The 14,261-nt window shown below is 45.3% G+C and overlaps 1 protein-coding gene across 5 annotated transcripts in view; it reads right to left on the bottom strand.

Annotated features, from left to right (window-relative positions):
* The window catches only part of LOC119966101 (sodium bicarbonate cotransporter 3-like), a 182,520-nt gene that overhangs the window by 154,803 nt on the left and 13,456 nt on the right, over nt 1-14,261 (bottom strand). For all 5 annotated transcript variants that reach the window (XM_038797312.1, XM_038797313.1, XM_038797314.1 and 2 more), the window contains exon 2: nt 6,225-6,306. In XM_038797312.1, the coding sequence (XP_038653240.1) occupies nt 6,225-6,306 (82 nt within the window). The remainder of the gene's footprint in view (nt 1-6,224; nt 6,307-14,261) is intronic.

The following is a 14,261-nucleotide window of genomic DNA, read 5'->3' as shown; positions in this document are numbered from 1 at the left end:
ATGGGATCAGAGAAAAGTTGGCACATTCAATCCAAAATTGACTTGTTAATAAGTGACGCTGGAGAGTTGCTTTTGTGATTGGAAGCCTGTGACCAGCAGTGTACCTCAGGGATCTGTGGTGGGGCCCTTGCTGTTTGTCTGTTTGTTATATACATTAACTACTTGGATGTGATGTAGAAGATAAGTTTGCAGATCTACCCTATCGATGTCTCTCAAAATTTTGTATACCTCTATCGGATCACGGCCCCCCTTAGTTACCTCTGCTCCATGGAAAACAAGCCCAACCTTTTGAGGCTCTCTTCATAGCTGAAACTTTCCATCGCAGGCAACGTCCTGGTGAATCTCCTCTGCACCCCCTCCAGTGCAATCACGTCTTTCCGATAATGTGGTGACCAGAACTCTGCACAGTACTCCATCTGTGGCCTAACCAATGTTTTATAAAGTTGTACCAAGCCCTCTCTGCTATATTCTATGCTCCATCTCCCCAGACATGGCGGTCAAGGCCTTCTCCTCCACCGCCCCACGCCCTCCCCAAGAGGGATGGGGCGGGAAGGGTGTGTGGGGGTTGGGGAAAGGAGTATAACCAACGAGTCCACGTCCTGCGTGAAGCAGGCAAGGATGAGGGCCTCCCAGGCCCTCCAGGTTGCCGAACCATAGCCGCTCCTGCCTGTACTCCATCCTCCAGCTGGCCCTGTGGGACGTCCTCAGGCTCATCCTCCAGTCCCTCCTCGTCCGTCATCTTCTTGTCCTCCTTCTCCGAGATTGCCATATATTCCAGACCACTAAAAAGTGGGTAACCCACTGGAGATGTACTGCAGTGCACCATCAGAGCGGTCGAGGTATCAGACCGCATTTTGAGAAGTCCGATGCACCACTCAATGACAGGCCAGGTGGCCGCATGGGCCTCGTTGTATTGGGTCTGCATACAGGTCACCGACCTCCGTACTTGTGTCTCCCTGGGATGTGCGCGCACACATGCATGATCTTCAAGTGGTGGTCGCACACGAGTTGAATGTTCAGGGAGTGGAACCCCTTCCTGTTGATGTAGGGCACTCAGACAGCCCAGTATACCCAAGGCAACATGCAGGCCATCTATTAGCCCCTGGACCTGGGGCACTCCGTCGATGGCCGAGAATCCTGCTACCCACGCATCTTGTTGGGACTGGTCCATGTCAAATTTGATATAGTTTGCTACCCAGGCAAACAGGGCATCCGTGACTTCACAGAAGCATTTGTGGGCTGTAGCTTGTAAGATGCCACACAAGTCCCTACTCGAGCCCTGGAATGATCCTGAGGTGTAGAGGTTCAGTGCTGTGGCGACCTTCACAGCCACCAGGAGCTGGGATCCTCCTCTTTCACATGATGGCAAGTCCACATCGTCATGGTACAGGTGCCGTACCATCCCCTTGTTGAGACAGACTCTCCTGCGGCACATGCTGTCCATCATCTGCTCGAAAGACCAACAACAACCATACACCTTGGGCTGTCGCGGACCTCCCCCTCTGGGTCCCTCCCTGGCCGGATGGGTGGCCGGGTCCTCAGAGTGTGGGGCAGAGCCCTGCGCATGGGGCACCACCACAACCCTCTGCCTCCTCCGCCATCGAGACGCCTGGCCTGCCAGCAGCTCCACGAGGGCAAGTTCCGCAGAGACCAAGATATCGTCCACCCCCTCCAAATCGGTCAGGAATTGGTGAGAGGCGAGACAACAAGCGATGTATTCCACCCCGGGACCCTCCAATTCCCCCATTACACCCGCAAACCCCCAGCCAACACACCCTGCCCACGCACCCCGTACTCACCGGACCCCAAGCCGCTGCACGTAATGTTACCTGGGCTGGGCACTGGCCGGTGCACACACCCACTCTCTGGTCGCGGAAATGTCCTCAGTGCTGCAGCCCAGTCCCTGGGTGTTCAGATGTCGGCTGCTGCATCCTATGTGTTGCCTCCCGCAGTGTTCAGGTACAGTGTCCAGTCATCACAGTCTAATTGGGATGTTAGGCAATAACTCCCACATGCTACCCATGGGGACCGACTTGGGATGTGTGAAGTGCTCACATAAATACCATTCCCAATTATCTAAGGCCTTCAGCCGCATGGCCAGAGGCCTTTGCGGTCAGTGGGAATTATGGGTCATCAGTGGGACAGGCGGGCTGGTGCTGCTCCCAGAACGGGACCATACAACCTAGGGGTTGGTATGGTGGACTCGTGGGCACTGAAATACCCATCCCTCCTCTACCTCCCCCTCCCATCTCCCCCCACCCCCCCATATCCAAGGCCATTGAAAATGGAAAAAAAAATGAAAATCGCTTTATTATCACGAGTAGGCTTCAATTAAGTTACTGTGAAAAGCCCCTAGTCGCCACATTCTGGCGCCTGTCCGGGGATGCTGGTACGGGAATCGAACCGTGCTGTTGGCCTGCTTTAAAAGCCAGCGATTTAGCCCAGTGAGCTAAACCAGCCCCATTGGTGCCCTTCTGCTAGCTTCAAGTTTTTTAAATATGGTACTAATCGGTGCCTGCGTGACCCCTTGCTGTGGAGAGCATTAAATCGGGGTGCCATTAGATTGGAGATCGCTCCGTTAATTGTATGGAGATTGGGCTTAAGTAGCGATTATTGGTTTCTCGCCACATTATGGCACGATCTTGATTTTGCAACGGGAGAGAGCGCAAACAAATCTGCACCCTTTTCGAATTGGCAAAGCACATCCTCTGCAAATTCACAAAAACCCAGTCACCTGTCAAACCCGAAGTGAGAGAGTAGAGGAGTTACGTCACTCCTCAAATGGTGGTAACCATGTGCATAGATCCTTAAAGATAGCAAGACAGGTAAATAAGGTGATAAGAAGGCATTTTAAAACGCCCACGGTCTGGAGTATAGAACAGGAAGATTATGCTGGAACTGTATAAAATACTAGTCAGATCACATCTGCAGTACTGCATTTAGTTCAGGTCACCATATTAAATTGAGGATGTGGTTGCACTTGAGAGGCTAGAGGAGATCCACAGGATGTTTCCAGAAATGGAGAACTATGGTTGAGAAAAAAGACTAGATAGGCTGGATTGAGGCCAAGGGGAGATGTAATCAAGGTGCATGAAATAATGAGGGGTCAATAGGATAATTAATAAGGATTCAAAAAACATAGATTAGCATCTTTGATTTCCTTATTGACTTTGTCCCTGCACTTTCTATACACCAAAAAGTCTTACAATTATTTGTAAAACACAATTTGGCTTCTGAAACAGCGGTCATAGGAATTTGGTTTCTAACACTGTATTTACACCAACATGCTAGATTTCAAAGGACCTTAAATACAAATGGGCTGGCAATATACCAAAACGATTTGTATAAATAGCATATTTAGAAACATTCAAAGTTACAGTTCAAAACAGGGTTCTCTCTGAATGCATTGATATGGTTCTCATAACACTGCAAAGCATTATCCATCGGGCATATGTGGCACATCTGTTTTTACTAATTCTGCCAGTTTCAGCAATGCTAAGAAATGGGAACATGGAAGTCCCTGCCCGCCCCTCAACCTGAATAACTGAAGCATTAAATCACATGAAGCTAACTATGGACCCACCATTATCAATTACCAAAAATAGCTACACAATTGTAGGAATAAGTATTTTTAAAAGAAGTTGGGCGTGGTTGTGGCATATTTTAGAAACAAAAGTGAACCAGTGAACTTTGCAGAACAACAGCAGCTTCGGTTGCAAAGGAAGTGACTAATCAACAGCTTTGTGGTATGATAATTCTAAACTGACTGAAAACCAAGAAATAAAAAGGAACATGAAGACTAAGAAAGCAAACTGCAAATCCCCACTCAACGCATTGCACGTACTGCCGCAAATACACTTTCACATTTTGCACTTCAGTCATTCAGGTCAAAAACTGACATCTATGTTCATGTTTCCCACATTGCCGAAACTGGCTGAACTACAAACCCACAAATATAGAAGCACCAAGCATGCCATAGGAAGAATTTTTAAACAGTCCAATAAGGATAGATCAATAACAATAACTAATTAGACTGTCCGCCAATCTCCAGTCATATGCTGATATTCTAGAATACAGTCAGAAACCTTTTTTTTCCTCCAGTAAAACAATACTATTTCCTATAAGTGATAAGAATTTTAGACTGTAAATGCCATGTTCCCCAGACAGGCCGAAATGCAAACCCTTTTTTATAAATAACCATGAATGAGACAGACCCCATTTACACAGCCATCAGCATCATGCGTTAGTGGCATATTGATGTATATTTGGTAGCTGCATTATAATGCAGGGTTTTCTAGCGTAAATTCATCCGCATGAACTCCAAAAAAGAACCTAGGATATAAAATAATACAGAACAGAAGTTATTCAGTACTAGTGCCAAATCTCGACTTGGTCCCCAAATCCCTGCTCTTTCCCCACACTTCAAAACTTTCAAATAAAGATCCAAACACCCTTGAAAGTTACTAATGAATCTACTTCGACCATCCCGGGTCACACAATCCATTCCAGATCATAACTCATCGAGTAAAACAAAAATTCATCAACACAGCACTGGTTATTTTGGCAATCACCTTAAAAATGTTACCTACACTATGAGAAGCAATTTCTCCTAGTCTACTCAAAAACCTCATCATTTTGAATACCTTAAACCTTATCCAAGAACAATCCTAGCTTCTCAGATTTTTCCACTAAATTGAAACTCCTCATGCCTGGAGGCACTCTTGCATATTTTTTCTACTTTCTGGCCTTGACATCCTTTCAAAGGTGCCGAGCCTAGATTGGAAACAATAATCAAAGAACAAAGAACAATACAGCACAGGAACATGCTATTTGACCCTCCAAGCCTGCACTGGTCATGATACCAACCTTGGCCAAAACCCTCAGCACTTCCTTGTGCCATATCCCTCTCTACCCATCCTAACCATCTGTTTGTCAAGATGCCTTTTGAATGCCGTTAATGTATCTGCTTCCACAACCTCCCCTGGCAACGTGCTCAGGCACTCACCACCCTCTGTGTAAAAACCCTGCCTCGTACATCTCCTCTAAACTTTGCCCCACGGACCTTAAACCAATGCCTCCTGATAACTGGTCCCTCCACCCTGGGAAAGAGTGCCTGCCCATCCAATCTATCAATGCCTCTCAATCTTGGAGATCTCTATCAGGTCACCCTCTAACTCAGTCGTTCTATTGGGTCTACCCAATGATTCATAAAAATTTACTGTAACCACGTTGTTTTTGTGCTCCAGGCTTCTATTTATAAAGATTAAGAGCTGTATTAATATACTCTGCCAATTTCAAAGACATTTGTATGTAAAAGGGTACATTCTTGCACCCCCTTTTAAAATTGTACCATTGAGATTATTCTGCTTCTTGCCCTTTTTCTTTTAAATGTTTATTCCACACTTCGCTACATTTAAATATAACCTGCATGTGAATTCCCATTTCACTAGTCTGTATCCTCCTAAATTCTACTACTACCCTCCTCACTACTAAAGAAAAAGAAAATAGCTAACATCTTTATAAAATCCCAGCAGCAAAAGGTTTTTCAGCTGAAAACAAAGAAAAGGCAAACAATACATGGAATACAATATTGCAGACAATATCTGAAGTGACAAAAAAAAGATTGTAAACTGGGATTAATGAACAAAACCAGAATTAATTACTTTTTTCCTGCCTCCACTCACAAAGGTGAAAATTGTTAAAAATCCAATATCTGATTTGCACAAGGGTAGAATTTGACAATGAGGAATTAAACATGGCTTTGATAAAATACTCCAACAACCTATTATCCAAAATGTCTATTCCAGAGAACACCAGAGTCCTTAGAGGTGGGACTAAAATTAGTTTATTAACTGACTTTTCTTTGTACATTTGATAATTCAGAAGAGAAGCCAAAAAAGGGGACAAACAGTACACCTTGAAACTACTGGCCAGGATGTTTAACATTTATTTTAGGAACGTCTTAAAATGGTAAAAAAGATAGTACACAAATACTTGTAAAAACTGTTCCACTGAAGGCACTTGGATTCAAAGCACCAAGAGTCAATGTTTTTTGAATATCCTCATGCCAAGTGGCAACTTCAAGGTCATTCCAAGACATTTGGTTTTGCTAAAAATAGGCTTCACGTATTAAAAATATTCAGTTGCAATACTTGAAATTACAACTATCATGTAAACTTGAGAACCTCAAGAATTTTGGAAGATAACATTATTTGCAAACTTACTCTCTAGTTCTTCTTTCTCAAAGTTTGTGTTGACAATTGTGCTTGTTTTACCCAAATCCACGATAGCTTCTTCATCATGTCTCTACACAAAAAGAATAGCAATGCTGTTAGAGATCAATATTTATAACAAATCTGTAACAATTTCAAAGAGTACATTGTTTGATGACTGGATGAACATACAGCAATATTACATGAAGCACACAGTAAGTACTCTTATATATTCCTTTACTGCAAGCATGTCCAAACCATAGCTGACAAGCCTTGGCACCCAAGCCTTGGGAGTCACGGAAACTCCCTACTTGCACTTCTAGTTTTACTTCACAGGAATTTTGAACGTCTGGACATTTGAAAAGGGGTTTCCTTGACACTAGTAGATAATTCCAAAATCAGAACTAAGCTGCTAGTGTTGGCAACTTAAGATATTTGAAAAATAATTTGAACACAAATTTAAAACCTGTGGCCAGAGCCTATTGCTGCTTTAGTTTGAGTACGAGGGTGGCCCTAATTTTGAAAGCAGGCCTTTTTTTTTTCTTTTTACAGCTACATTTCTTAAAATAAACTCGAAAATATCCTACACATTTATTCCAAAATCAAGAATGAAAGAATGGTCATACTTCAGGACAATGTACTCAATAACAGTAATGGCCCTGATATTGCAGTCAGCGACAGAGGAATGGCACCAGCTGCTGACCTCCAAGAAAGCTATCCACAAAGTTTAGCAGGCTGTGTGGCTTTCATTTCCCCTTTGACAATGTTAATTTTATTTTGGTGCCTTCTGAGCAGGATCTCTGGTGTTGTGGAATAGTGAAGTCATTAAGCAAGTTGAGCAACAAATCTGACAGAAGAATTCTCAAACCGAAGATGCCCCCACATCACAGTTGACAGAGCCCTCAATGGTGTCCATCCCATTTCCTGCACTTCTTCTCTCATCCCTTCCCTAACCCTCCTAGAACCACATCGGGGTTCCCCCTTGTTATCACTTTCCACCCTGGCTGCTACATTCAATGTATCATCCCCCGCCATCCCTGCTATCTTCCCTTCTCCTCCCAGCATTTTGATTTGGCACATGCCTCCACAACCCTCTCCTCTTTCCTAGCTTACCTCCACATTCAAGCACAAAAGATTTAACACCTTTTAGCTCTTCCCTTCCCACTGTCCAATCATTCCTTCAAAGTAAAACAGCAATTTACTTGTACTTCTTCCCAATTAGTATACTGTATTCACTGCACACGATGTGGTCTCCCTCTGCACCAGGAAAACTAAATCCGGATTATCTATATGATATCCTAACTAAATATTCGGTTTACAAAATGGACTGCAATAAGGAATGTAAATTAATTTATTAGATAAATATACACACCAAAGATGCCCCCAATCACTTAATTAATTTGAGTAAATGTTTGCAGAACAATTCCGTTGAGATCATAAGCATTACCCTCATCTTCCAGTCAGCTCGTGAGAAAGGTATGGTTATATTCATGGGTGATTTTAATCTATATATAGTTTGGACACCACATTGGCAAAGGTAGCCTGGATGATGAGTTTATAGAATGGGTAGAGCATGATGTCCTGAGCCAACCAGAGAGCAGGCTATACTAGATCTATTACTGTGCAATGAAACAGGATTAATTAATGACCTCATAGTGAAGGCATCAGTGATCATAATTTTTTCCAATTAAGGGGCAATATAGCATAGCCAATTCACCTATGCTGCACATTTTTTTGGGTTGTGGGGTTAAGACCGACGCAGACATGGGGAGAATGTGCAAACTCCAAACAGACAGTGACCGGGGTCCTTGGCGCCGTAAGGTAGCAGGGCTAACCACTACGCCACCGTGCTGCCCTTATATGATTGAATTTCACAGTCAGTTTGTGGGCAAGTGGAACGGATTTAAGACTCGTGTTTTAAACTTAAATAAGGGCAGTAATGAGGGTATGAAGATAGACCAAAGTAAATGAGGAAATTAGTTTAAGGGATAGGTCAGTAGAGTTGCACTGACAGACATTTAACTAGATATTTCAGAATACTCAGAAAGAAAATATATATTCCAATGAGAAAGAATGACTCCAGGGGTAGGATGCACAATCCATGACTAACTAAGGAAATTAAAGACAGTATAATCTGAACTGTAATTTTAATTCTCCCCTCTACACCCACTTCGACCTCTGGAACAGCTTCAGCGACGAAAAACAATGTAATGCAATGTAAACTTTAGGAACAACACCTGGAGCTGAATTCTCCGTTTTTGAGGCTATAACGCCGGCGTGGAAATGGTGGTGTTTTGCGACCGAAAATTTGGCGCAAAATGGCCACCGATCTTCCGTTTGGTGGGGGGGGCCAAGCAGGCAGACAGTGTAGAGCACCCGGCTCTAGCTGCCGATACGGCCGGAGAATTGCCTGGTCCTTGGCCATGCAGGCACATGGCGGCGGCCTGCAGCGGCTGTGCCGTGCAACATGGCGCCGGCCAAGCGTGGACCTGGCCTGCCAAATAATGCCCCTCCATTGGCCAGCTGCCCCAGACCACCCACAGCCCCTGCCAAAGTTCCCCCTGCCCGTGGATTGGCTCTCCCCCAACTGTGGCAGCGCTGGACTGAGTCCGCAGCCGCCACGTCGAGTTCCCGACAAGTAATAGCATGAGAAACCCACGCCGTCGTGAACTCGGCCTGTCGGGGGCGGAGCATCAAGGGGTGGGCCTCAGGCAACATCCTGAGTATGCCACTTTGGAGGTGGCGGATCACCGCAAAAGCGGCAGCAACCCTGATTTTGGCACAAACGTTGATTCTCCAGCTAATCTCCAAACGCATTTTCGCCGTCGGTGACCAGAGAATCCTGCCCCTTAACTTTCAATTAGACACTTTTCAGTGTTGCATCCGAAAGGTTGAATTCAACAATTTGAGACCATAACCTGGTTTCCAGTCTGTGTGTTTGCTTTTGGATAGCAACTGTTGTCAGTGATTCGGCTTCTCAGTTACACCTCTTACAGAAACATCTTTAGTCATATTTTACTCGTCATATTATTACCGTCCTTTTGCTTTGTGCCGTCATTGCTTTTGTCATATAATCTCTCCTGCCTTCCCCCCTATCAGAGATCATTCCTGCTTCCACTGCCATTTGAGGAAGAGAATTTCAAAGACTTGCAACCCTCGAAGAAAAACATTTCACCTTTTATTCTAAAAGGGGTGCAGGCGCAGAAACATTGATCTCCTCAAAAACAGACGGGAGGAAATTTGATGAAGTTTTTTAATTGAGAAGTCTGGACAGATCAGTTAGAAAGAAACCTTCCCCTTATGACAGAAAGGTTGAGAACCAGAGGACACTGGCATTAAGTGGCTGGTGAGAGAAACCATGGTGGCATGAAGAAAAGCTTATTTATGGAACGAGTAGTTGGGATCGAGATTGTACTACTAGCGACAGATTCATTCTGTTTTGAAAGCCCCGATTGTAAGAAAACATTCACAGCTAAGCTTGACTACTGGAGTTGCTCTGCCGGAGAGCATGGCATAGACTGTATGGCTTTCTCTCGAACTCTAACCATTCTATGTTTCTCTGAAATACATTCCTCTCAGTTTGATTTAAGGCAATGTTCACCCATGAAATTTTCTTGTCCAATTAGTTCACTTAGCAACCTGGAATCAGGACTCCTTTTGATGAAAGCACATAGGGACAGAGGGTTCCTTGCCTGAAAAAGTCATTAGTGAATTAGTTGAACTATTTCCAACTAAACATCATTTTCACAGTATATAACCACAAATTAAAAGATTTGTTCAATTTAAGTTCACATCTTTCCACGGTGGAAACGGAACTTAAACCTTTGGGCTGCCCATCCACTGCCGTAATTAATCTACCCTCATTATACCCTCAAAAGGATAGGTGCTTGATGGATTTCATCAACATGTGGTAAAATCCAGACCAAAAATAGAGCTTTTTACATGGTATCAGTGTGGAGTCATCATACAGCGGTCAATTCCCACAGCATTCAATCCTCACCAGTGCACTTTAATGCCAAAGATGCTCTACGCTGAGTTTAATGTTTAATCAGAGATTGCTATTTTATCCTTCCCTACTCATTCCAATATCAAATTGCTAACATGTACCCGTGTCTATTTTTAATCAGCATTTATTTATATAGCACCTTCTTCATACCTAAACATCCCCTGGCATTTAACACGAGTGTCATCAATAAACACTTTTGACACCGAGATATTAAAACAGGAGAGAAGTTTGGACAAGATGTCAACATAAGGAACATCTTAAAGGAAGAAAGAGATGCGGGGGGTGGGGGGGGGAGAGAGAGAGAGAAGAGAAAAGAGGTTTAGTACGGCAATTTCACAGTTTAGGGACAAGATAGCTAAAAGTATAGCCATCAACAATGGAGCAATTAAAATCCAACATGTGCAAGATGCCGGAATTGGAGAAGCAAGGAGATCTCAACGGTTTTTAGGATTGGATGAAGTTAGAGATAGGTGAGGCAAGCCATGGAGCTATCCAAAAGAATTTCTGAATTCAGGTACCATTAGACTAGGAATTTAGTGTAAGTCAGTGAGCACAGGGCTGACGTACGAACATATGAATTAGGAGCAAGAGTAAGCCATTTGGTCCCTGCTGTTGGCGGGTGAACAAAATTTGGTACAAGTTAAGGCAGCAAAGATTTAGATAATAATAAATTCATGTAGGATGGGAGCCCAACTAGGGGAGGGGAGGAACATCGAGTATCGCTGTATGCGGATGATCTACTGCTGTACGTGGCAGACCCAGAAGGGGGAATGCCGGAGATAATGGAACTATTAGCAGAGTTTGGGGACTTTTCGGGGTACAAACTAAATTTGGGCAAAAGCGAGGTTTTTGTGATACACCCGGGGGACCAGGGAGAGGGTATTGGGAGACTCCCCTTCAAGCGAGCAGGAAAGAGCTTTAGGTACTTAGGGGTGCAGGTGGCAAGGAACTGGGGGACCCTCCACAAGTTGAACTTTTCCAGGCTGGTGGAACAGATGGAGGAGGAATTTAAGAGGTGGGACATGGTACCGTTGTCGCTGGCGGGGAGGGTGCAGTCAATCAAAATGACGGTCCTCACAAGGTTCTTGTTTTTATTTCAGTGCTTGCCCATCTTCCTCCCTAGGGCCTTCTTCAAAAAGGTGACGAGTAGCATCATGAGCTACGTGTGGGCGCATGGCACCCCAAGGGTGAGGAGGGTCTTTTTGGAGCGGAGTAGGGACAGTGGAGGGCTGGCACTACCCAATCTTTCGGGGTACTACTGGGCGGCAAATGTGTCAATGGTGCGCAAGTGGATGATGGAAGGGGAGGGGGCAGCTTGGAAACGAATGGAGAGGGCGTCCTGTGGCAACACAAGCCTGGGGGCCCTAGTAACGGCACCATGGCCGCTCCCCCCCACGAGGTACACCACGAGCCCGGTGGTGGCGGCCACCCTCAAGATATGGGGGCAGTGGAGGCGACATAGGGGGGAAATGGGAGGTCTGTTGGCGGCGCCAATAAGAGGGAACCATAGATTCATCCCGGGGAACATCGACGGGGGATTTCAGAGCTGGTACAGGGTGGGCATACGGCAGCTGAAGGACCTGTTTATAGAGGGGAGGTTTGCGAGCCTGGGAGGGCTGGAGGAGAAGTTTGAGCTCCCCCCGGGAAACATGTTCAGATATTTACAAGTGAAGGCATTTGCTAGACGGCAGGTGGAGGGGTTCCCCCTGCTCCCCAGTAAGGGGGCGAGTGATAGGGTGCTCTCGGGGGTCTGGGTCGGAGGGGGGAAGATATCAGACATCTACAAGATAATGCAGGAGGCGGAAGAAGCATCAGGGGAGGAGCTGAAAGCCAAGTGGGAAGGGGAGCTGGGAGAGCAGATAGAAGACGGGACGTGGGCGGATGCACTGGAGAAGGTCAATTCTTCCTCCTCGTGTGCGAGGCTGAGCCTCATTCAATTTAAGGTGCTGCATAGAGCTCACATGACGGGGACAAGGATGAGCCGGTTCTTTGGGGGTGAGGACAGGTGTGTCAGATGTCTGGGAAGCCCAGCGAACCATGTGCATATGTTCTGGGCATGTCCGGTGCTGGAAGGGTTCTGGAAGGGGGTGGCAAGGACGGTGTCGAAGGTGGTGGGGTCCAGGGTCAAACCAGGATGGGGGCTTGCGATCTTTGGGGTCGGGGTAGAACCGGGGGTACAGGAGGCTAGGGAGGCCGGAATACTGGCCTTTGCATCCCTAGTGGCTCGACGAAGGATATTAATTCAATGGAAGGACGCGAGGCCTCCAAGCGTTGAAACTTGGATTAACGATATGGCTAGCTATATTCAGCTAGAAAGGATCAAATTTGCCCTGAGAGGGTCGGTACAGGGATTCTCCAGGCGGTGGCAACCTTTCCTTGACTTTTTAGATCAGAGATAGACGTTCGGGGTCGTGGCAGCAGCAACCCGGGGGGGGGGGGGGGGGGGAGGGGGGGAGGGAGGGAGGGAGGGGGGGTGGAGGGAGGGGGGGGGCAGCAAGGGTCGTGGGGGGACATGCACGACTGTAACGCGGGCAAGTCTGCTCGCTGCTCATGTCTGAAACTGTAGGCTGCCTTGCTTGTTAAGGTTGCCTGGGGGGGGGGGGGGGGGAGGACTGGTGCGCGCGAGAGGGCGGGCGAGGGAGGGACATTTGCCTAGAGGGATTGTGTTGTAAATAATTTAAAAATTAGTAGGGGTAAATGTTTGTATGGAAAAACTCTTTCAATAAAAATTATTTTAAAAAAAAAAGGATGGGAGCCCAACTAGGAGGGTATTGGAATAGTCAAGACTGGAGGTAACAAAGGCATGGATGGGGATTCAGCAGTTAAGTAAAGACTGGGTCAAGCAATATTACAAACAGCAACTATCAGTTAGCTTTAATTATAGCTGGAGCTGAGGTAGCAGCAAAAAGTTATGATTACCCCTCACCTTGCTTTCTCTTTGTACAGGGAACCAAAATAGGTTCAGCATCACTCAATTATGAAAATTCTCTTCCATTTGCCTAAGAGCTTCACTTAAGCAGACTGTCAAAACAATATTATGCTCAACGATCTGCTCTCAGCATAATATAAAATAAGGTCTTCATACTGGAAGTACCTAGTCAAATTTAAATGGGCAGATTCAAAATTGAAGGCAAAGTTGTATTTAATCAGCCGTGCACTTCCTGAACATTTCCTCCAGCATAAATTTGGTTTCTTCAGCCTAGTCTCCTAGTGTCCCCGCTCTGGGCTGGCCTCTATTCAAATATGCCTGTCTCTTCAGGTGAAGCCATCTTCCATGCATAGTGTTCAACCCTTGCAATTATTTTAGTACTTAAAATGCCCAATAAGGATGTAATTAATCATTAGAAGCTTCATTATCACACGCGGGCAAAAATACTTTTCTGTAGACAATACCCATGAGACAGGCAGGGTACTTCGTTTAAATAATTCCCATCACTCAAACCCAGAAACACACTCAGTTGCTCTCACGCAGATGTTCGAAGAAAGTCTAACTAATTTGTCAAGATTGTTTCTACCCTTATAATTTACTAGTTTCCTTATCTTGAAAGTTTTAAAATCGTCATCACAGAAGCTCACAACCCCAAGAGTCTTTCAACTTTGGAGCCAATATGTGAAACTCTAAATCACTGTCAGTTTATTTATTTGCATCTATCTTTGGATGTTTCTTCAACAGAATGTGTGCATGTTTTAAACTCGCCTTCATGAAAACCAAAAATAGTTTAACCTTAACTGTCAACTCTCAACTCTCTGCAGGAGCAGAGAGATCTTGGGGTCTATGTTCATAGATCTTTGAAAGTTGCCATTCAAGTGGATAGAGCTGTGAAGAAGGCCTATGGTGTGCTAGCGTTCATTAGCAGAAAGATTGAATTTAAGAGCCATGAGGTGATGATGCAGCTGTACAAAACTTTGGTAAGGCCACATTTGGAGTACTATGTGCAGTTCTGGTCGCCTCATTTTTGGAAGGATGTGGAACATAGAACATTACAGCGCAGTACAGGCCCTTCGGCCCTCGATGTTGCGCCAACCTGTGAAATCCCTCTAAA

The sequence above is a fragment of the Scyliorhinus canicula genome, chromosome 5 (assembly GCF_902713615.1).
Source record: "Scyliorhinus canicula chromosome 5, sScyCan1.1, whole genome shotgun sequence".
Lineage (NCBI taxonomy): Eukaryota > Metazoa > Chordata > Chondrichthyes > Carcharhiniformes > Scyliorhinidae > Scyliorhinus > Scyliorhinus canicula.
This window is presented reverse-complemented; position numbering and strand designations above follow the sequence as displayed.